This window comes from Sus scrofa, chromosome 8, assembly GCF_000003025.6.
Source record: "Sus scrofa isolate TJ Tabasco breed Duroc chromosome 8, Sscrofa11.1, whole genome shotgun sequence".
In the NCBI taxonomy this organism is placed as follows: Eukaryota; Metazoa; Chordata; class Mammalia; order Artiodactyla; family Suidae; genus Sus; species Sus scrofa.
This window is the reverse complement of record NC_010450.4, coordinates 77,871,717-77,893,978: the sequence shown is the minus strand read 5'-3', so window position 1 is coordinate 77,893,978 and position 22,262 is coordinate 77,871,717. Positions and strand designations below refer to the sequence as shown.

Here is a 22,262-nt window from a genome sequence, read left to right as displayed (position 1 = left end):
GAAACCCCCGTCCACCAACACGAGGCACCTCAGGCCGCCTGCGCCAGGGCCTCAGGAGCGCCCAGCCGGCGACCAGTGGCCTGCTACGCAGCCTCCCCACAGGCGAGGGCGCAGTCGCAGCTACAGTCGGAGACGTGACTCTCCCAGTTCTGAAGGCCGGAAAACGTAAGATCAAAGGTCACGTAAACGGCACGTCCCGCCCCGCACGCCTAAGTTCTCGCGCGAGTGATACTTCCGCCCTTTTGGCTCTCTGTGCAGCACCATGGCGGTTGGCAAGAATAAGCGCCTTACGAAAGGCGGCAAAAAGGGAGCCAAGAAGAAAGTGTAAGTGACAGCTGTCGTGGCACCCCGCTTCTAGGGGCTCTGCTGGAGTCGGCGGGCGGGTTCTGGATCGCGATGTGGGCCGGATGGCGAGGATGTTAGTTGGATTGCGCGGGTCGTGCCGGGTTAGTAAACTCCCGAACTGGAGCGTGGCGGATCTGGGTGTTTTTTTGCGGCGGTCCGGCTGCTTTTCCGCTGGCCCTCTGGACCTCATGCGCACCGCTTTTGAGTCGGGAGTGCCGCTGCGTCTCTGGCCTGGCATGTTCCTTACTGTGGGCTTACGGGTCTCGTAAATTCTACGAGTAATCAGTGCCCCTCCAAAAGCCGGACTTGTCAACGCAACTTTTTGTCCACCCGGGACGCTGCACCCCTCCCTTGCTATGGCCAGGTGGAACCTGGGATCTCGTAAGCTAGCATGAGGCCTTAAAGAGCCTAGGTTACTAGTATGTGTCTTAATGTGCCAATAAGGTTGAAGAGACGTGCAAGTTGTTTGGAGGTAATGCAGTCAGTATAGTGGAAGGACCGATAGGGGTGGAGAGTGTTTGGGGCATAATTTACTTGCCAGAGTGTCACATCTGCTCAGTGAAATAGATATAGTGGGAAGAGCTAGGTTTTTTAAAGTAATTAGAACAAAAACTGAGGGAGGCTTAAAACGAATTACGTTATCTGCGATAAAACCTAAGCATTTTTTTAAATCCAGGGTTGACCCATTTTCTAAGAAAGATTGGTATGATGTGAAAGCACCAGCTATGTTCAATATAAGAAATATTGGGAAAACACTGGTCACAAGAACTCAAGGAACCAGTGAGTATCTCTTTCGTCTGTATTTTTCTTAAATTGAAAAATATGTCGGTCTACTCTTGTTTCTGTGGTGGGATACGGTGAGGGAATGTCAGCTATTGGTGACAACTTTGGCCCCTTTAGGGCTTGTTTTTAATACAACACTTGGAGAAGCGAGGTGGTACTTTTAGAATTAGCAAAAAATGTTCGTATTTTTGAGCTTCTAATGAGCAGTCAGTAAGTCATTGGTGTCCATATGGATTTGGTAAACAAAAGTTAATGTCTTTATTATTAGTTTAAGTTTAATGCATGAAATTTATCTTTCTTGCCTTAATATGTTTTCTAACGTTAACACGATTGTTGTTTTTATAGAAATTGCATCTGATGGCCTCAAGGGTCGTGTGTTTGAAGTGAGCCTTGCTGATCTGCAGAATGATGAAGTTGCATTTAGAAAATTCAAGCTGATTACTGAGGATGTTCAGGGCAAAAACTGCTTGACCAACTTCCACGGCATGGATCTTACCCGTGACAAGATGTGCTCAATGGTCAAAAAATGGCAGGTGAGAACAGAAGTTGAGTGGTCCTGTGGTGTTTGTGACCAAAGATGTTGTGGTTTAAGGTCAGAAAGGTGTTGAGGTTTAGATTTCATTTTAAGTCCTGTTATTGAGTGGATTCTGGGATTGGCACTTGAACTTGATCAACAACAGTGAGGTTGTGTAAATTACCTGTGTAAATTGAATTCATCTCACAGCCCTGGTGCATGGATTAGTAGCTGGTTGAAGAACGTCTAGGTGCAGGTTTGCCGTTTTAGTTTTGCCTGTCTTCAGAGTACCTCTGGACCTCAAAGTCTAGCGAATTTTAGAGAATTTTATTGGGAAAGGGTGGATTGGGCTAGTTTTGTTTGATTACCTGTTTTGCTGTAATGGGTGTGACAGAGTCTCTGGTGTGGGGTTGAAATCTTGGTTCCTTTCTCCAGTTATTCTTTCTGGAAGGTAACTTAAAGCTTGCTAAGCCTTGGTTTTCTTAATCTGTAAAATGTTGGTGAGAGTGTTACCATAAGGTGAGAGTTAATGAGGATAAGTAAAAGATCCATGCAAACATGCTTATACAGAGCTTGACACAGAAAGCACTTGTACCTGTTAGTATTACTACAGGGATTAGTTACATTTGTTCAGATGTGTCCTGTTAACCATCCCCTTTGGGGATATTTTCTATGTGGGAATGAATGATGACAAAATGTTTCGGTCCCATATGATACATTTTGATTCTACCGTTACATTTATTTCTGACATTCCCTTAAGGTTTTATAGTTGCATTCCTGGAAACCATTTAAGGTCTTTTCACTATAGTTGTATTATATTCATTCTTTAAACTGTGGTGTAAGATTTACAAAATACAAAGAAAGCAGTTCATTTTTTCACTATCTCAGATAGTTTTTTCTGAATTTAGACAGTAATAGAAGTATAGATTTTAAAAGTTATATTTTATATGTGTAAATGTTTAATCCTCAGCATGGCTTTAGTTTGGAACATAGAAGAAATTTAAATATATATATATTCTTTTGCAGAGTTAAAGAACTGATTGGGGAAAGAACAGGTTGTTAAAGGCTGGCATGTTTCTGTAAAAGGCATGTGAATGGAAGAGGGTGGGTGCTGTTCACATAGGTGATTATGAGGATAGAAGTTACCCAGAGGGGAGGAGGGAAGACAGCTGAGAGGATATTTATTCAGTTACAAGTGGAGGGTAGATAGTAAGAATTCAGGGTAACTGCACTTGAAGGAGGTTAATTCTGTAAATTAAACTAGTCATTTATCATACTTAATATTGTGAAATGAGTACTTGACCTGCCAGCTTTTTAGAATTGGGGTTTGAGGGCTAAACATTGATAACATGGTGGTGCACTGGGTTAAGGACCTGGTGTTATCACTGCAGTGGCTTGGGTTGCTTCTGTGGCAAGTGTTCAGTCCCTGGCCCCAGAATTTGCATTTGTTGTAGGCAAAGCCAAAAAAAGAAAAAAAGCAAACCCCACAAAATCTGATATATCTGACAGGTTTTTTTTTTTTTTTACTAGACCATGATTGAAGCTCACGTTGATGTCAAGACTACCGATGGTTATTTGCTTCGTCTGTTCTGTGTTGGTTTTACTAAAAAACGCAACAATCAGATTCGGAAGACCTCTTACGCTCAGCACCAACAAGTCCGCCAAATCCGGAAGAAGATGATGGAAATCATGACCCGAGAGGTGCAGACAAATGACTTGAAAGAGGTGGTCAATAAATTGTAAGTGCTTTCCCTCACACAGCACAGCCCTCAGATGAGGGAAGCATATGAGACAAGGTGGAGTCAGACTTTTGTGTAAATTCAGGCTGTGAAACTGTCTAGATGCATCTCTTGAAATGAAAGCATGTTAAGTGTTCAGTAAATGTTATTTGATGGTTTCTTTATCCTTTTTTTGAATGAAGCTCTCGGCAGTGAGACTTGAAGCACAGGACTTGCTTTTACCTTCTTTAGAAAATATTATAAAACCATCACGATCGTTAATGTATGGGAATAAGTGATGACAAAATGTTTCGGTCCCAGATGATGTTCGATGATAATACGTAACATTTTTCTGATGTTCCCATGCAGTTGGCACAGAGAAGTGTCATGGAAAAGGCATAAGGCTTGGACTCAGAAAGCTCAACTGCTAATTTTGCTACTAACTAGTTATGTAATTCGGATCATATAACCTTCACCTGTGAAGGCAGTAGCAGAATGAGGAATATTTTGGATTACGTGAAGTGTGTTTAATTTATCATTACTGGTTTGCAGGATTCCAGACAGCATTGGAAAGGACATAGAAAAGGCTTGCCAGTCTATTTATCCGCTTCATGACGTCTTCGTTAGAAAAGTAAAAATGCTGAAGAAGCCCAAGTTTGAATGTAAGTGAGGAATCACAGGGTTCCTGAAAGAAAACATTGTATAGACATATAGACTGTTTGGTATTTGGGGGTCTTTTGCGTCCAGATAATGGTTTCTTGGTCATGCCTTTGGTATTGAAGATCATGGTTTCAAGATAATGGTATGCTATAACTAATGGGAGTTTTTTCTTTCTTTTAGTGGGAAAACTCATGGAGCTACATGGTGAAGGTAGTAGTTCTGGAAAAGCTACTGGGGACGAGACAGGTGCTAAAGTTGAACGAGCTGATGGCTATGAGCCCCCAGTGCAAGAATCTGTTTAAAATTCAGATTTTTAATGGTGACAAATAAAAGATCTTATTTGTGATGTTTTATTTCTGATCATTCTTTTTAAACAATCATACAGGTTATTGAATCAGATGTTCTGGTTTGATAGTAACATGGTGAACTTTTCTAAACTTTAGGGTGGATTTTTTTTTTATTCATTGCTCTTAGTTACTAAGTTGCCCAGAAAAGGTAATAGTCTGTTTTAAGCTGGAATGGTCTGGGTGGCTAATAAAGGGAAACCTTTTCCTTTACATGGCCCAAGTTTTTTAGGGGGTTCTCAGATCATCTGGAAGCTTGTTAAAGACATTGTACTGTCCTGTCCCCAGAGTCTCTGGTTTAATAGTTCTAGGGTGAGGTCATTTTAAACAAACTTAAGGTGATGCTGATGGCCAGGGACCATACTTTGTGAACCACTGTGCTAGACTGATTGAATAGTGGAAAGGGAAGAGCTCATTGGCATTTAGGTTTTGGAAATTTTTTTTAAAATCTCAATGCTGTTTTCTTTGGCCTCACTCTACACTTTCAAGGTCAATTTGAAGTTGGTTAAAGAAACATTGTTTATTAATTGATTTCCTATTAAGTGGGCATTTAATGCTACCCCACTATCTAGTATTTCCTGCTAGTCATTCACCCATTCTATTCTATACCTCTTCTCTCCCCAAACTCCAACTTTCTCATTCTCAGTTGAGCTGATGACCTTGCTTCTTGAGAAGAGATGAGAAGAGTACCTCCTAAATTTGTCATTTCCATCCTGCCATCTCTGCATGTGTTAACTACTTTTTCTGCCTTCCTGTCATAGATGATTTGTGCTAGGACAGCAAGTATCAGATTACACCTCTTCCCTAGTCAAGCTCTTGGCTCCAAGTGAGGTCTCACCTTTATCAGTATTCCTTCCAGCTATTCCATTAGCATACAGACAAATCCTTTACCCTTCCAGATAGTCATCCTAACTCTAACCCCTTACAAATGAAGATCAAGAGCCATATTTCTTGCATTTAATTTACTTTTTTTTTTTGGCCATGCCCATGGCGTGTGAAAGTTGCAGTTACTGCACCAGGGAGGGGCCACATCTGCCACAGCAGTGACCCGAGCCACAGTGACAAATTGCACTGAATCCGTAACCATGAGACTAGAGTCATTTACTGGGTTTATAACCCGTAATTCCTTTGAGCATCTTGGAATATACTACCATTTTCTTCTGGCATAAAACATTGCTGATGAAGATCTGATTTTAATTTTCTGTACCTTACAAGTTACTTTGGTTTTGACTAGAAGCTCAAAGAATTTTGTTTCTTTAAAATACAGTAATTGTGTGAAATAGTTGGTCTGACTGGATAGTATCAGGTATGCGGTATAGGCATGCCTTGGGGATACTGTGGGTTTCGTTCCAGACCACCTCAAACTGAGTATGGCAAGAGTTGAATCTCAGGAATTTTTTGGTTTCCCAGTACTTACAAGTTATGCTAACCCTATGTTGTAGTCTTACAGAACTGTCTATAAACAAGTACACACCTTAATTTAAGCTTTATTGCTGAAAATGCTAACCATCATCTGAGTCTTCAGTAAGTCAGTCTTTGCTGGTAGAGGGTTTGAAATTTTGCAAGTATGACCAAAATGTCATACATGAAATGAGCAAATACTGTTGGAAAAATAACATGGGTAGGCCTTCTTGACCCAGGCTGCCATGTATCTTCAGTTTGTAAAAAATGCAGCATCTGTGAAGTGCAGTTTTTTAAGTTTCAAAAAAAATTTTTCTTGAAGGGGGTGGGGTGGGTAAAATTTTCCTAAGCTATAGTTTTTTCTCAGCATTGATTCTGTTCCCTTGATTTGTTTTTATCAGAGTCTTTGCTTATAACCTTTTGATAGCTGTTACAGTACCTAACTGATTTATGAATTTGTGTGATAAATTCCTTGGGCTATATTTCTGTAAGACAGTCTGGTTAATTGCTGATGAAACAACTCTGGCCAGCTTCTGTTTTTGAACAGCCTACAAGCTAAGAATGGCCTCTGAATTTTTATGACTTGAAAAAATTCCACTGTGTGTGAAAATTACATGAAATACAGGTTTCAGTATCTACAGGTAAAGTTTTATTGGACCATGGCCATATTCACTCATCTTCATGTAGTGTCAGTTGCTTTTTGCATTCCAGTGGCAGGTGAGACCATATATAGCACCCTCATCACTGCACTGCACTGCACATTTCAGGAACAATTCCACGTTTTGAGTGCCACACCTATCACCTATCTGTGAGAAAACTTCAAAGGTGCCATACTGAAATCTCATTACAAATTAGTATTGAGTTCCCGTTGTGGCTAAGCAGTTAACGAACCCAACTAGCATCCATAAGGTTGCAGGTTTGATCCCTGGCCTCACTCAGTGGGTTAAGGATTTGGTGTTGCCACGAGCTGTGTAGGTTGCAGAAGTGGCTCAGATCCTGCGTTGCTGAGGCTGTTATGTAGGCTGGCAGCTGTAGCTCTGATTGGACCCCTAGCCTGGGAAACTCCCTATGCCACAGGTGTGGCCCTTAAAAGCAAAAACTGAAAAAAAAAACAGTATTGAGATACATACAGGTGATCTGATTTTTAACGATGGAGGATCATTAACTTTGAACCCTAATTAGGTGAAATAATTACACCCCACTCCAAAAGAAAGATGTGTGGGAGCTCACTTGTGGCTCAGCAGGTTAAGCCACTGCTGTGGCTGGTTGCAGCTGTAGTGCAGGTTTGATCCCTGGCCGGGGAACTTCCACATCCATTTGGTGCAGCCAAAAATATATAGTGCAGAAAAAAATTTACTCCATAGTCATAGTGTGAACTTCATTAAAAAGTTTGTAGACCTTTGTTTTCCCTCTGTTACACAATACCCTCAAATTTGCCTCTTGGCTCTGCAGAAAAAGCTAACTGGTGCATGCTGTAAATAAGGAAAAAAAAAACATTCAAATGCCACGGGTAGGGCTTCAGCAAAACTTGCAATAAAGCAAGGGTTATTAATTCTAAAGTATCTTAGTATTTATGTGTGTAGAGAGGTCCTCTGGGCCAGTCCAACATGCTGTTACACTTCGAAACTACACTTTTAAAGGTGAGATTGATGTACACATACTGTAAATTCTTACGCTACATTTTGAAATGTGTCTCTGGGCAGGTCACTCCCCTGCCATTTGCCCTCAGTGGGTGGGCTACTTGTAACACAAGGACTTCTAAACTTTCAGCCCACATTTCCCTAGACAGATGATGGCTTGTTGGTTGGCAAGTCAGAGCCTCCATCTCAGAGGCTTTGGCTGGTTTTGTCACATCTCTACCAACAAGAGTGTTTGATAAACGCCAATAAAGTTCAGGAGCTTGCTTGCCAAGTACAGTTTCTTGGCCTTTGGATGGGTTCATGATGCTTAATCTCTAGCAGTCAAGGAAAATGCTATCTTTTTGTTCTTTGGAAAGGCCTGACTCCCAGATGCTTTGGGTATTGGAGATAGTGTATCATCCAGCAGAGAACTTCCTGTTTTCTGGAATGTACCAGCCTCAGCAACTCTTGGAAAACTGTGCCTCCTACCCCATTGTCTGAAACTGAAGCCTCAAAGGGACCCTCACTTCACAGAGATCCCTTTAACACCTGGGCCTGAATCATGGTGGCTCATTTAAGTTAAAGGCTGATGGTATCCACTGTTCTGTGGCAGCTGTCCAGCCTCAGCACCAGCTGTGCAAAGCTAAAGTCATTGTGGTCGCTGCTGAACTCCAGGCCATTTTCATAGTCTGGTTGTGAACAGTCACTTTTGCTGACCCTTGGGCTTTTTGCCCATGGCACACCCATCTGGCCTGCCACTTGAAAGAGTGTTTAGGCATATTAAAGCAACCCTTTTAGGAGTTCCTGTCGTGGCTCAGTGGAAACAAATCTAACTAGTATCCATGAGGACCCAAGTTTGATCCCTGGCCTCAGTGAGTTAAGGCTCCAGCGTTGCCGTGAGCTGTGGTGTAGGTCGCAGATGTGGCTCGGATCTGGAGTTAGTGTGGCTGTGATGTAGGTCAGTGGCTACAGCTCTGATTGGACCCCTAGCCTGGGAACCTCCATATGCTGTGGGTGTGACCCTAAAAAAAAAAAAAAAGAAAAGAAAAAAAAGAAACCAAAAAAGCCTTTTAAAGGGTGTATGCTGTGGGAACCAATTGTGGCTACTGGTTGGACGGTCTGGCTCACTCCTGTAGATATATCTATGGTAGTTCTCTGCACACCCAGACTGCCCTCACACATGGCAGTATGTCCACCATCATGGGCTGTGTATGCCATGCAAGCCAGACCTGTGACTCCTGCCAAAAGTCAGCCTGTTTCTCTGCAGGTAGTTGAGGCCATATCACACATACTGACAGGCTGACTACACCAGTACTTTGGTCACCTCTCAGGGTGGCTGGTGCTGCCTCAGCACTGCTGACACATTTTTAGGTTACAACATTGTTCAACTGACTGTAGACACAAAATTGAAGCCCTTGAAACTACTGTACTCCTATGTATGTATGTATCATGTTCTTAGTCTTCAAGATCACTTGCAATCTAGCAACGAGGCACTTTTTATCCTAAAGGCCACCTGGCAATGAGCCAATAGTGAAAGAATTTGATGGCAATTTCACAGCTGCCTACCATCTACAGATATCCAGCACTGCTGAGCCTTCAAAAGGTTGCTGATGCTACCACTCTCACTTCCTCCTGTTCTATTTTCCTGCCTAAGGTGATGGAGTCACAAAATACAGCAAATCCTTCCAAAAAGATCACTGCATCTTGGCTGCTTCCTGGGTGATAATCGGGACAAAAGGTCTAGGTAAAAGTACAGATAATTGGAGAAAATCAGAAATTATAGGTACAAATTTTGTGGCAGTGGAGGGAAGACAAAAACCCTGGCACTGGGGAAGAAAACAACTTAGATCCCATGAGGGAGAGAAGGGGACACACTTTGATCCCTAGATCATCATTTCTCAACCTTGGGACTACTGATGTTTTAGACCAGATAACTCGTAGTTGAGCGACATCGTGGGATTTTTAGCAGCATCACTGACCTCTGCCTCTACCAGTAGCATCTTTCCTCAAGCTGTTTCAAGTGAAAATGTTTCTAGACACTGCCAAATGTCCACCATGGGAAAAAATTTCCCCTAGTTGAGAACCGTTACTCTTGATCCAAAACTGTTACCTGGCAGTTGCAGCTAACAGCCTGACTTGCTAGTGGGTCTGTTGCCCCTGTCCACCTGCTACATAAACAGGAAGACTCACGTGGATGTGGTCCATCCTGGACTATCCTGCTCTGCCTGGTGCCATCAACAGCAGCTCCCAAATATAAATGTGTACAGATGTGTACACACTAACAGAACAATACAATCTTGATTCAAACTGGCTCACCACATGCTTTTTAAAAAAAGTTGAAATATAGTTGATATACTGCTAGTTTCAGTGTACTACGTGGTGATTTGACATTTGCACACATTATGAAACAATCGCCATGAGTTACCAAGCCATCTTTCTCCATAACAAAGTTAACACAATATTATTGACTATATTCCTTTTGCTATATATTACATCTTCATGGCTTATTTGTTATAATGGCAGTTCATACCCTTAATCTTCTTCACCTATTTGCAAATATCTTCTCCCATTCAGTAAGCTGCCTTTATATATATGTTTGTGTGCGTGTGTGTATATATACATACTTTTTTTTTTTTTTGGTCTTTCTATTTTTAGGGCCATATCTGTGGCATATGAAAGTTCCCAGGCTAGGGGTTGAATCAGAGCTGTAGCTGCTGGCCTACGCCACAGCCACAGCAATGCCAGATGCAAGCTGTGTCTGAGACCTAAACCACAGCTCATAGCAATGCTGGATCTATAATCCACTGAGTGAAGTCAGGGATTGAACCGACATCCTCGTGGATCCTGGTCCGGTTAGTTACCACTGAGCCACAATGAGAACTCCTGCCTATAGGTTTTGCTGATGGTTTCTTTTGTTGTGCAAAAGCTTTTTAGTCTGATGTAGTCCCATTTCTTTATTTTTGATTTGGATTCCCTTGCCTGAGGAGATAGATCCAAAAAATATTGCTAAGACCAATGTCATAGAGGATTCTGCCTATGTTTTCTTCTAGGAATTTTATGGTTTCAGGTCTTATATTTAGGTTTTTCAACCCATTTTGAATTTACTTTTGTATATGGTATGAGAAAGTAGCCCAGTTTGACTCTTGCATATAGCTGTCTAATTTTCCCAATACCATTTATTGAAGAGGCTGTCTTTTCTCCATTGTAAGAGGCTGGCTTACCTCCTCTGTAATAGATTACTTGCCCATATAAGCGTTGGTTTATTTCTGAGCTCTTTATTCTGTTCCATTGATCCATGTGTCTGTTTTTATGCCAGCATCACTCTGTTTTGATAACTGTAGCTTTGTAACATGGTTTGAAATCAGGGAGTGTTATACCACCAGCTTTATTCTTCTTTCTCTAGATTGCTTTGACTCTTCAGGGTCTTTTATGTTTCCATACAAATTTCAAAATTATTTTTTCTAGCTCTGTGAAAAATGCCTTTGGTATTTGCACAGGGATTGCACTGAGTCTGTAGAATGTCAGGTTGTATGGTCATTTTAACAATATGAATTCTTCCATTCCATGAGCAGGATATATCTTTCAATTTATTTGTGTTGTCAATTTCTTTCATTAATGTCTTATAATTTCAAAGTCAAGTCTTTTACCTCTTTGGTTAGATTTATTCCTAGGTATTTTATTCTTTTTGACATAATTGTAAATGGGATTGTTTTCTTAATTTCTCTGATAGTTTGTTATGCATGTATAGAAAGGCAACAGATTTCTGTATATTAATTCATATCCTGCAACTTTACTGATTTCACTTTTTAGTTCTAACAATATTTTGGTTGTATCTTTATGATTTTTCCATATATAATATCATGTTATCTGCAAGACAGTGACAGTTTTATTTTTTCTTTTCTAATCAGATTCCTTTTATTTTAATTTTTTAATTATAGTTGATTTACAATGCTGTGTATTTGTATTATTTTTGTGTGATTGATGTGCTAGGATTTCCAATATATGCTGAATAAAAGTGGCGAGAGTGGGCATCCTTGTCTTGCTCTGATCTTAGAGGATATGCTTTCAGTTTTTCAACTTTGAGTATGATGGCTGTCAGTTTGTCATATAAGGCCTATATTATGTAGAGGTACATTCCCTCTGTACACACTTTTTAGACAGTGTTTATCATAAATGAATGCTGAATTTTGTTAAAAGGTTTTCTGTATCTATTGAGATTATCATGATTTTTATTCTTCAATTTGTTAATGTGGTATATCACATTGATTTGTGGATACTGAACAATTTGCAACCCTAGGATAAATTATTCATGGTATGTCCTTTTAATGTATTGTTACATTTGGTTTGCAAATCTTTTGTTGAGGATTTTTACATCAATGGTACCAGCCTGCAATTTTCTTTTTTTTTTTGCTGTGTCTTTGTTTTTGGTATCAGGGTGATGTTGGCCTTGCAGAGTGGATTCAGAAGCATTCCTTCCTCTTCAATTTTTTGGAATAGTTTGAGAATAGGTATTAACTTTTTTTTTTTAACATTTGGCAGAATTAACCTGTAAAGCCATCTGGCCCTCAACTTTTTTGGGGGAGGTTTTTGTTTGTTTTTTGTTTTTAAATGTACTAACTCCATTTCATCACTTGTAATTCGTCTGTTCATATTTTCTATTTCTTCATAGATTCATCCTTGGGGAACCTGTATGTTTCTTGGAATTTGTCCATTTCTTCCTAGGTTGTCCATTTTCTTTGCATATAATTGTAATAATCTCTTATGATCCTTTGTATTTCTTGTGGCATCAGCCGTAACTTCTCTTTCATTTCTCTTTTCCCTTTCTTTCTTTCTTTCTTTTCTGTCTTTCTTTTCTTTCTCTTTCCTCTCTCTCTCCCTCTCTTTCTTTCTCACAGCAACACAGGATCTGAGCTGCATCTGCAACCTACACCACAGCTCATGGCAATGCTGGATCCTTAACCCACTGAGCGAGGCCAGGGATTGAACCCACATCTTCATGGATACTGGTCAGGTTTGTACCAAGCCGCAATGGGAACTCCTCTTTCATTTCTGATTTTATTTGGGCCCTCTTTAAAAAAGTTTTAATTTAATTTGTTACTTTTACAGCCACACCTGCTCATGTGGAAATTCCATACCCGGGACATACACCAAAGCTTGTGGCAGTGCCAGATCTTTAACCCACTAAATGAGGCCAGGGATTGAACCCACATTCTCACAGACATCAAGTACTTAACTCGAGTCCTTAATTGAGTTCCCACTGCTGAGTCACAATGGGAACTCTGGGGCCCTCTTTTTTTTTTTTTTTTTCATGAGTCTTGTTAAAGGTTTATCAATTTTGTTTATCTTTTCAATCAAAGAATGAGCACTTAGTTTTATTGATCTTGTCGTTGTTTTCTAGTCTCTATTTCTGCTCTGATCTTTATAATTTCTTTCCTTCTAACTTTTGAGTTTTGTTTGTCCTTTTCATAGTTCCTTTAGGTGTAAGGTGAGGTTGTTTGAAAGTTTTCTTATTTCATGTGGTAGATTTATAGTGCTATAAAACATTCCTCGTAGAATTGCTTTTTCTATATTCCACAGGTTTTTGGATTGTGTTTCTGTTTTTCATTTGTCCCAGGTATTGTTTTATTTTCTCAATAACCCCTCAGTTGTTTAGTAGTAGTATTGCTTAGTCTCTATGTGTTTGTGATTCTCTGCACTTTGTTTCTTATAGTTGATTTCTAATCTTACACACTTGTGCTCAGAAAAGGTGCTTAATATGACTTTAATTTTCTTAAATTTTTTTGAGATTTGTTTTGTGACCCAGCATATGCCCTAGCCTAAAGAATATTCCATGTGCATTTGACCAGAATTCCATTTTTGGATGAAATGTTCTGTAGATATCTATTAATTCCATCTGCTCTAATGTGTCATTTAAGGTGTTTTCTTATTCTTTTTCCTTATTCTTATACTCCATTGATATAAGTGGGATAATAAAGTTCCCTACTATTACTGTATTGCTGTCAATTTCTCCCTTATGTTTGCTAATATTTGTTTTATGTATATAGGTGCTCCTACATTAGATGTATATATATATTTACAAATATTATATATTCTTGTTGGATTGATCCTTTTATCATTATTTACTGTCCTTCTTTGTCTCTTGTTGGAGTCTGTGCTTTGAAGTCTATCTTGTCTGATATAAGTATTGCTCCCCTAGCTTTCTTTTCATTTCCCTTTGCATGGCATATCTTTTTTTCATCCCCTTACTTTCAGTCTCTGTGTCTTTGGTCTGAAGTAAGTTTCTTGTAGACAGCATATATATGTGTGTCCTGTTTTCCATTTTTGTTTTTTTAAAAAAATCTAATCAGCTACTTACTGTCTTTTGGTTGGAGACTTAGTCCATTTACATTTAATGTGATTACTGTTAGGTATATACTTATTGCCATTTTGTTAATTGTTTTGGGGTTATTTTGTAGTTTTTGTCCCTTTTTCTTCTCTTCCAGTGTGATTTGATGACTATATTTATTGCTATATTTAGATTCTTTTCTCTTTTTTTATGTGTGTGTATCTATCATAGGTTTTTGGTTTGTGGTTGCCACAAGGTGTGTGTATAAGTTTGTAATCTCTTAAATTTAGACACTTTTTTGTTTTGGCCGCACCTGCAGTGTGTAAGTTCCCTGGGCTAGGAATTGAACACACACCACAGCAGCAACCAGAGCTGGTGTAGTGACAACACAGGGTCCTTAATCTGCTGTGCCACGAGAAAACTCCCTGAACACATTCTAACTACCACACTACTTTTTTTTTTTTTTTTTTTTTTTTTTGCCATTTCTTGGGCCGCTTCTGCGGCATATGGAGGTTCCCAGGCTAGGGGTCCAATCGGAGCTGTAGCCTCCGGCCTACACCAGAGCCACAGCAACACAGGATCCGAGCTGCGTCTGCAACCTACACCACAGCTCATGGCAACGCCGGATCCTTAACCCACTGAGCAAGGCCAGGGATTGAACCCGCAACCTCATGGTTCTTAGTCGGATTCGTTAACCACTGAGCCACCACGGGAACTCCTACTTTTTTTTTTTTTAAATCATAGTACATTTTTATTCCTCACCACATTTAATGTTTTTGGTGTCATATTTTACATCTTTTTGTTTTGTGTACCCCTAACTACTTATTGTGAAAATAGATGATTTTATTACTTTTGTTTTTTTTTGTCTTTTACTGGCTTTATGAGTGGTTGATCTATACTACCTTGACTACATATTTGTCTTTACCAATGAGATTTTTTTCCTTTCATAATTTTCATTTTCTAAATGTGGCCTTTTCTACTTAGAGAAGTCCCTTTAACCTTTCTTGTAAAGCTGGTTTAATGGTGCTGAAATCTTTTGTCTTTGCTTATCTGTAAAACTGTCTCTCCTTCAAATCTAAATTAGAACCTTGCCAGGTATAGTGTCCTTTACTGTAGGTGTTTTCTTTTCATCACTTTGAACATACTGTGCCACGTCCTTCTGCCTTTCCCATGACCGTGATATTCCTTCTGTCTGTGAGTCACTAACCCGATGTGTGGGTCCTCACTATACTGGTTCTCCATCCCTTATACCCATTTTGTTATGGTTTTGTGTCTTTTTTTTGGCTTTGTCTGCGGCATGCGGAAGTTCCTGGGCCAGAGACTGAACCCGAGCCACAGTAGTGACCTGGGGAAACTCCCCTTCTTCATGTCTTTAGTTGTGGAAAATCTTTTCTGCTGGTTTTTAGGTTGTTCTTATAGATAGTTGCACTATAAGTAGTTGTATTTTGGTGTGTCCATGGGAAAAGGCAAGTTCAGGCCACAATGGTAATAATCCTCATTGCCAAATCCTAAGAAAAAAGAGCTTACTTTTTGCAGCTGGGCACCAGCTTGAGTGATTTGGCTGCTGTCAGCCAGTTCTGTTAAGAGAGGATAGACAACTGGCAGGTAATTCTCCTTTCTGAATAATGAATTTGAATCATTACTTCTCCTGAAAAATATTTCATTGAGATATTGCCTTAATGTGTAGTATTTCAAGGTAACTAAATAAACCATGGGGTACATACAATTAAGATGCCTTTAAAAAAATCCAGAATGTGCCCAGACTCTGGAGTATAAATTTATTAGCTTAACAGCAGTTGAGTTAATCTATTAGATTCCAAAATACTGAAACAATGTTTGTGCTACATGTGTATGAAAACCTAGGTTTAAGATTGCTCTGCTGTTGCCAAGAGCATGGCCCTAGAGACCCACTTTTTAAAGACCTAATGTTCCAAACATTCAAATATTTCCTATTGAAGAGAAAAAGGAATCCCCATTAATGGATCAGTCCATGTTTGAGTTCCTAGGTAACATCAATATAAATCATCTGCCTAAAACTGAGAAGCTAAGCACGAATCTTTTCTTCTCCTTCCTCTTTTTTTTTTTTTTTTTTTTTGCGTGCACCCACAGCTTGCAGAAATGCAGATGTTCCTGGACCAAGGACTAAACCCGAGCCATAGCAGTGATAATGCCAATCCTTAACTGCTAGGCCCAGGGAACTCCATCTTCTTTTCTTCTTGAAAGAAATAAATTCAAGGCTTTACTCTCTGCAACTCATTCTAATTTTAAGTATTATATTTGAGAAGTTACAACATCTACAGACAAATAAAACAAGTTCTACTTGTTTAACTGCTTAGAGAAATGTATCACTTTAGCACAACAAATAGAAAAATAGTACTGAATTGGGTATTGGTAGAGCTAGGTTTTGCTTTAGGTTCTGCCATACCTATATGACCTTAGGCAAATAATTTAACCTCTGCAGGTTTGAGCTCTGATGGGCAAACTTTTCTGTGGTTTAACAGAACGAGACTGCAATTAGGGGAAAGGCCCCTAGATGGTGGTGTTGCTCTGAGTTAGGCTTTGTATTTTTTTCCTTTATAATTACAGTGAAGTAAAAAGGAGTGGGTTAGGAAATTATTCCCTATTAAATTCTAAAAAAATTCACTGTTAAGAATTCATTTAAAGGCATTCGAAATGGCACTGAATTATGAATCATATGGTCCACATACATTTGACATTAATTAAAAGGAATAAGCCATTAATGATTATACCAAATATCCCCTTATAATTAACCCTTAATTTCACTATTCCTCTAGGTATATTTATCTAAGCTTGAGAAGCTGAGTAAAAAAATAACCAATTGTTAAGAGTACTGATATATAAAAAACTCTGTAGAAATATGTTATTTTTTTCAAATGCCAGTTCTAACAACAAATTTTGATAAATGTACTGATTTTTTTCATTATGAATACTTCAGAATGTATTCAAAACCTGTGATTTCCAGGAGCACAATGACAGATATATCACATTACTCGGCCAGTCATATAAGCAAGGACTTCTTTGAAAGAAATGTACTGTCTTTTAGTATTCAAATGGGACAGAATTATACATTAAATGACTTCTCTAGTTTTTGTTTTGTTTTTCTGCTTTTTTGAGACAGCTCTGTAGAGATTCAGTTTCATTTCTTGATCTGTCCTGGGTTCTCAGAGTGACCATTTTTTTGTTTGTTTGCCTGCAGTGTGTAGCATCTTGATGTGGGATCTCAGTTCCCAGACCAGGGATTGAACCTGGGCCACTGTGATGAAAGCACTGAATCCTAACCACTAAACCACCAGGGAACTCCATAACTTCTCTAGCTTAACGCACCAAAGAAAAAAGGATTCAGAGATTCTAGTTGGAGGAGGCTTGGGTGAACAATTATTAGGTTTTCAACTAAAATTCCTAAAAGGAAAAGGAGTATGTTTCTATTTCTCCACTCTGAAATTCACTGAGTATAAATATCATGTTCAATGAATATACAGAACAAGAAAGTACCTATGAAAACCATGCTACATTTTGACTTCTTGTCAGTTGAGTAGGTAATAAATGGCAAGCAAAAAATTTAGCATGATGGAGTAAAAGACATAAAACTGCAATTTTGTTTTAATAAAGATTTTTATCAATAAATGAGAAAAGACAGTGGATCATGTTGGATCAGAGACAGTATTGCTATTATGTGAAAGTTATCCATCCATCCTGTCAGCCAACCAGCCTGCCAGCCAGCCAGCCAATGAATCAACCAACCAAACAACCTTTACTGAGCCTATATGGTGCAAAAGGCTGGAGATAAAAAGATAAGATACTATCTCCCTTCTCAAAAAACCTCAGTCTAACACGTATGAGAAAAGGACATTGAAAAGTTCAGTTCAGTTTATTATAGTGTCAAGTAGATTTACAACTATTGCACTTATCATTCTGCTGACAGAGGCCAAAATTTAAGAGGAATACTTTCCTCCAATAAAGCTAGGTTTTCATGATCTTAGATATAAGATGTTAAAATACACAGGCAAAGAAATATACCTCACACCCTATCTTAGACACTACCCCCGCTTCCCCCCTTCCTGCTGTCGTACAAGCCTGCTGCAAATAGGAATTTAGTTGGGATAATGCGTTAAGCCATCCATTTCTCATGAAATTACTCTTGAGTGAAATTTTGACAAGCATTTTTGTCATACTGTCTTCTTTACCCAAAACACGTAGAAAAAAACAGCTCGAATACTCCAAAATCAATTGTAACCGTAGACCGGGAAACGAAGTTTAATCAAAGACAAAGTAAACATCTCTTTCCTTACAGAACTCCATGTGGTCTTCACATAATGACTTCTCCACTTGCTGCCTAATTTTTCAGACAATGGAAAAAACAACAAAAGCTAAAAAGTGGCCCAGCATATCAAACTCTTCTCAAAAACAGAAGAAAGTCATGAACATTGTTGGGAAAGTGTTTCACATTTCCAATGAAATTGTATTCCATTGATCTGTTTGGAAGATTGTCTTCGACCTATTTGGCTTTTTAGCCCCTAAACTGTAATTGATTCAGTCTCATAAGAACCACTTTTATCTTAAGCATGGAATGCATAACAATGGATAGCAGAAAAGTGGTTTTTTTATTTACTCAAATAACTGCAGGGATGAGCTGAGGGAAAAAAAAAAAAAAACCAAAAATATCAGCCTTCAGATTCTCAAATTATTTTTCACTCTGATTATATCGGGAAGAATGAGCTGTGGAGGTTGAGCATTGTTTTCCATCTTAACAAGTTGCTGTGAATTCTGAGATATATGCGATTCATAATGTACCACTCTAACAAGACACAGCTTTTATATATTACTGGGGTAACTCAAAGAAAATGAATTTTCTTTGGGTACCAGTAATTGTCAAAAGAATGATTGTAGATTTAGAAGATGTGCTTTATAATAACCGTGTTAACATAAAGTGTACATGGAGGAAAGAAATAAGTACTGCAGGTATGTGGAAGGATTAGTTGTATTAGCAAGGCATTTCAGGATGGTTTTGGTTCTTTTGACTAAGATTTATCCCATTTTAAACCCCCTTGAAATACTAGGACAAAGGGGAAACACTTGGTAACACAAGAACCATGAGCTGATTCACCACATGCTCACAAGAGCCCCCACTAGTCAGTGAAGCCCCCCTCCTGAAGCAAAGTTTTGCCCTGGTAATAAGAATAATGTGCTCAAGCTGTTAGAATTAATTGCAATATCAAAAATGGAATTTAGATTACCAACAATGGCCTGATGGTTACAGCATGTAGAATAACATACATCCTCTTTTGAAAGTTAAAAATGAAGAAGCACAATTAATTGACTTGTGCTAATGAACACAGATGTCTAAGTGCAACTTTTGCTTGTGTGTCCCCATGCTGCCCGCTCAGAAGACCCTCTCCCTGGGGGGAGGGTCTGCCTGCCTTGCTAATCCTGCTTGATGTTCTCCTTGGTAGAATACTTGCTCATGGGTTTCCATGTGCATGTTTCTACTGTGACTGAGAGCTAACGACAAAATCTAGGTGTTTTCTGCTTCCAGAAAATTCTAATATACCACCTACAGCATAGATATTTCTTTTAGTTTAAAAAAATAGTGCAAAAACATATCTGATAGTCAAAGTGATAGTTCAAGTGAGTTCCTGTGCCAAGGAACACAGTCAAGCTTCACCTTTAGCTGACTTGTAAAAACTGAACGTAGGTTTTGGGAAATATTCCAGATTTTCCCATCAGTTCTCCACTCATCCAGTCATCATCTACAGATTCCAGCTCTGTTATTATGTCTCCAGCCTGCAAGAAGACAGGAATTGGAAATAATTATTTGTTTCTGTTGAGTATAAACACAGAAAGCAGCCTCCCAGGAGAGGCATGTATATCTCCTCTTTATAGAACTCATTTATCTTGGTTTGCCGAGAGGATTAAATGATATACCACAAAGACGATCTCTATGTAATGATGCCATTCACCAAAGCCTCTCTTCCTCAAAGCGCATTCCTTTGGCATTATCATCCTTGCTCTGCTTTTATTTTCCTAGTTGTCTTTTGTACCTCATCCCCCCACTTCACCACTTCTAATCTAATATTATTCTTTGATAAATAACAATACCAGCCATCATATATGTAAATGTTTCCCCATTTAACAGTTTCTTTCTTTCTTTCTCTCCTTTTTTTTTTTTTTTTTTTTTTTTTTTGAGGGCCGCATCCACAGCATATAGAAGTTCCCAGGCTAGGGGTCGAATCGGAGCTGCAGCTGCTGGCCTACACCACAGCCACAGCAACACCAGATTCAAACCGCATCTGCGGCCTATGCTGCAACTAACAGCAATGCTGGCTGCTACACCCACTGAGTGAAGCCAGAGAAGAGATCAAGCCTGCCTCCTCACAGACACTCTGTTGGGTTCTTAACCTGCTGAAACACAATGGGAACTCCCACCCACCTAAGGATTATTTACTGAGCATCCATTATATGTTGGACACTATTCTGGGTACAGTGGACACAGCCATGTATGAAGACCTTATTCTAGAGCTGGGAGGTGAATAACCAAGCTGGCAGAGGGGGACAGAAAGTGTGGGCTGCCATCTCATTAGGGCATCACTCAGGAGGGCCCCACTGAAGGTGACACTTAATCAAAGACTTGGAGATGAGCGAGCCAGGTGCTTACTGTATACCTTGTCCTTCTCCATGCATGTACTTTGTGGGGTTAACTCATTTAAACAACACTGCAGTCCCAGAGGTGCGTACTGTTGTTACCCCCATTTCAAAGAAATATTTTTATAGATTTTCTTTCTTTCATTCTTTCTCTTTCTTTCTTTTTCCTTTCTTTCTTCCTTTTTCTTTCTCTCTCTTTTCTTCCTTCCTTCCTCCCCCCCTCTCTTTCTTTCTTTCTTTTTTTTTTTTTTTTCTTTTTAGGGACACACTCATGGCATACAGAAGTTCCCTGGCTAGGGGCTGCATCAGAGCCAGAGCTGCTCGCCCACACCACAGCCACAGCAACTCAGGATCCAAGCCGCATCTTCGACCTACACCACAGCTCATGGCAACACCAGAACTTTAACCCACTTTAACTTTAACCGAGGCCAGGGATCAAACCCACATCCCTATTGGGTTCATTACCGCTGAGTCACAATGGGAACTCCTAGATTTCCTTATTTTAAAGAAAAAAAAAAAAAAAAACCCCTGAAGCTCAGAGAGATTACATGGCTTGTTCGGTGTCACATGTCTAGTTAGTGGTGGAGACAGGATTCAAATCTAGTGTGATTCCAGGAGTTGTTCTGCTGACCATCAGGCTATGTGGTCACCACATTTGACAGCAGACCTTTTTCTCAGAAAGGTTTTTACTATAATTGCCTTGTCTCAACATCTTGAGCATTTTGTACTCTCTATTTATTCAGCCACTTAAGAGTATTCTCCTCCACCACCTGATTTATCTCCAACTCCATGGCCTCACTATCAAATCCATATATATTCTTCCCTATCTTAAAGAGCTTCAGCCTCATTTAGAATACTGCTTTATTCTCATCAGGTTAGTCAAAGGGGATGTGTGTCTTATTTATGTGTGAATCATAACTCTTCAACAGATGAAAACATAATTTTTGAAATTATCTCTAGAAATTATTTTGTTATTTATGGTTTCTAACCATTTTTTAGAATCTGGGTTTAAGATTCTATAAATGGCCCAAGATGACCCTGGCTACTTTTAAGAATAGCTTTATCAGGCTAAATGGATTTATCTGTAGCCCTAGGACATTGCCCTTTGGAAAAATGATTAAATTTAAGGCTTTTCTTAATTAAAAATGGAAAGGGAAAAATGCTGACTATCAAATGTCATTAATTTACTTTACTCTCCTAAGATCTGTAAAAATTCTAGCATTCAAAGTTTCTAATTATAAATAAGTTCCTTCCAGTTCCTAAATTACAACATAAGTATGACTAAACTATCTTTCTTAGGTCTGGTGCATACATACATACCATATCAGTTTTCTGAGAGCTAGGACAATTTAAAGAAGTTTTATCTACTAATAATCTTTGGATATTTAGTAAAATATTAATGATCAACAATATTGAAAGTTGTGCAGAATCCCTTAACTAAAAAGCTCTAGAACTATCTTGTTTACAGTCAGGCATTTGTAAAATAAAGACAGCCAATTTTCTGGAGGATACTGTAAATTCTGTTACTTATATTGACATAATCTAAATGAAGGCCAAAATAATATCCAAAAAGTCTGAATCCAAAGTGTTCACTTGCAGTAACATTTTATGTAAAGATAGATAGAAGGAATTAATTTTTTGCCACTGCCTCTCAAGACTGAAAAGGACTAGGGCAACAGGTCCATGGATTTGGAGCTTATGGATCAAGAAATTAAAAACAAAACTGATATAGGGTTACAAATAATAATTTTGTATAAGAAACATATATCTTTTTTTTTGCCTTTTTTTTTTTTTTTTTGCTTTTTAGGGCCACCCTCGTGGCATATGGAGGTTCCCAGGCTAGGGGTCAAATCAGAGCTACAGTTGCTGACCAATGACACAGCCATAGCAATG

The 22,262-nt window shown here is 39.0% G+C and overlaps 2 protein-coding genes across 16 annotated transcripts in view; one reads left to right on the top strand and one right to left on the bottom strand.

Annotated features, from left to right (window-relative positions):
• On the top strand, positions 239 to 4,363 carry RPS3A (ribosomal protein S3A; the record flags this gene model as incomplete). The annotated part of the gene is given in 6 exon segments (NM_001137619.1): positions 239 to 324; positions 1,022 to 1,125; positions 1,474 to 1,661; positions 3,173 to 3,381; positions 3,913 to 4,022; positions 4,201 to 4,363. Coding segments are annotated over 6 exon segments (795 nt in total). The 5' UTR covers positions 239 to 262.
• Positions 17,567 to 22,262, bottom strand: part of SH3D19 (SH3 domain containing 19) — a 187,020-nt gene continuing 182,324 nt past the window's right edge. For all 15 annotated transcript variants that reach the window (XM_021100631.1, XM_005666819.3, XM_021100625.1 and 12 more), the window contains one exon: positions 17,567 to 19,511. In XM_021100631.1, the coding sequence (XP_020956290.1) occupies positions 19,395 to 19,511 (117 nt within the window). In that variant the 3' untranslated portion in view covers positions 17,567 to 19,394. The remainder of the gene's footprint in view (positions 19,512 to 22,262) is intronic.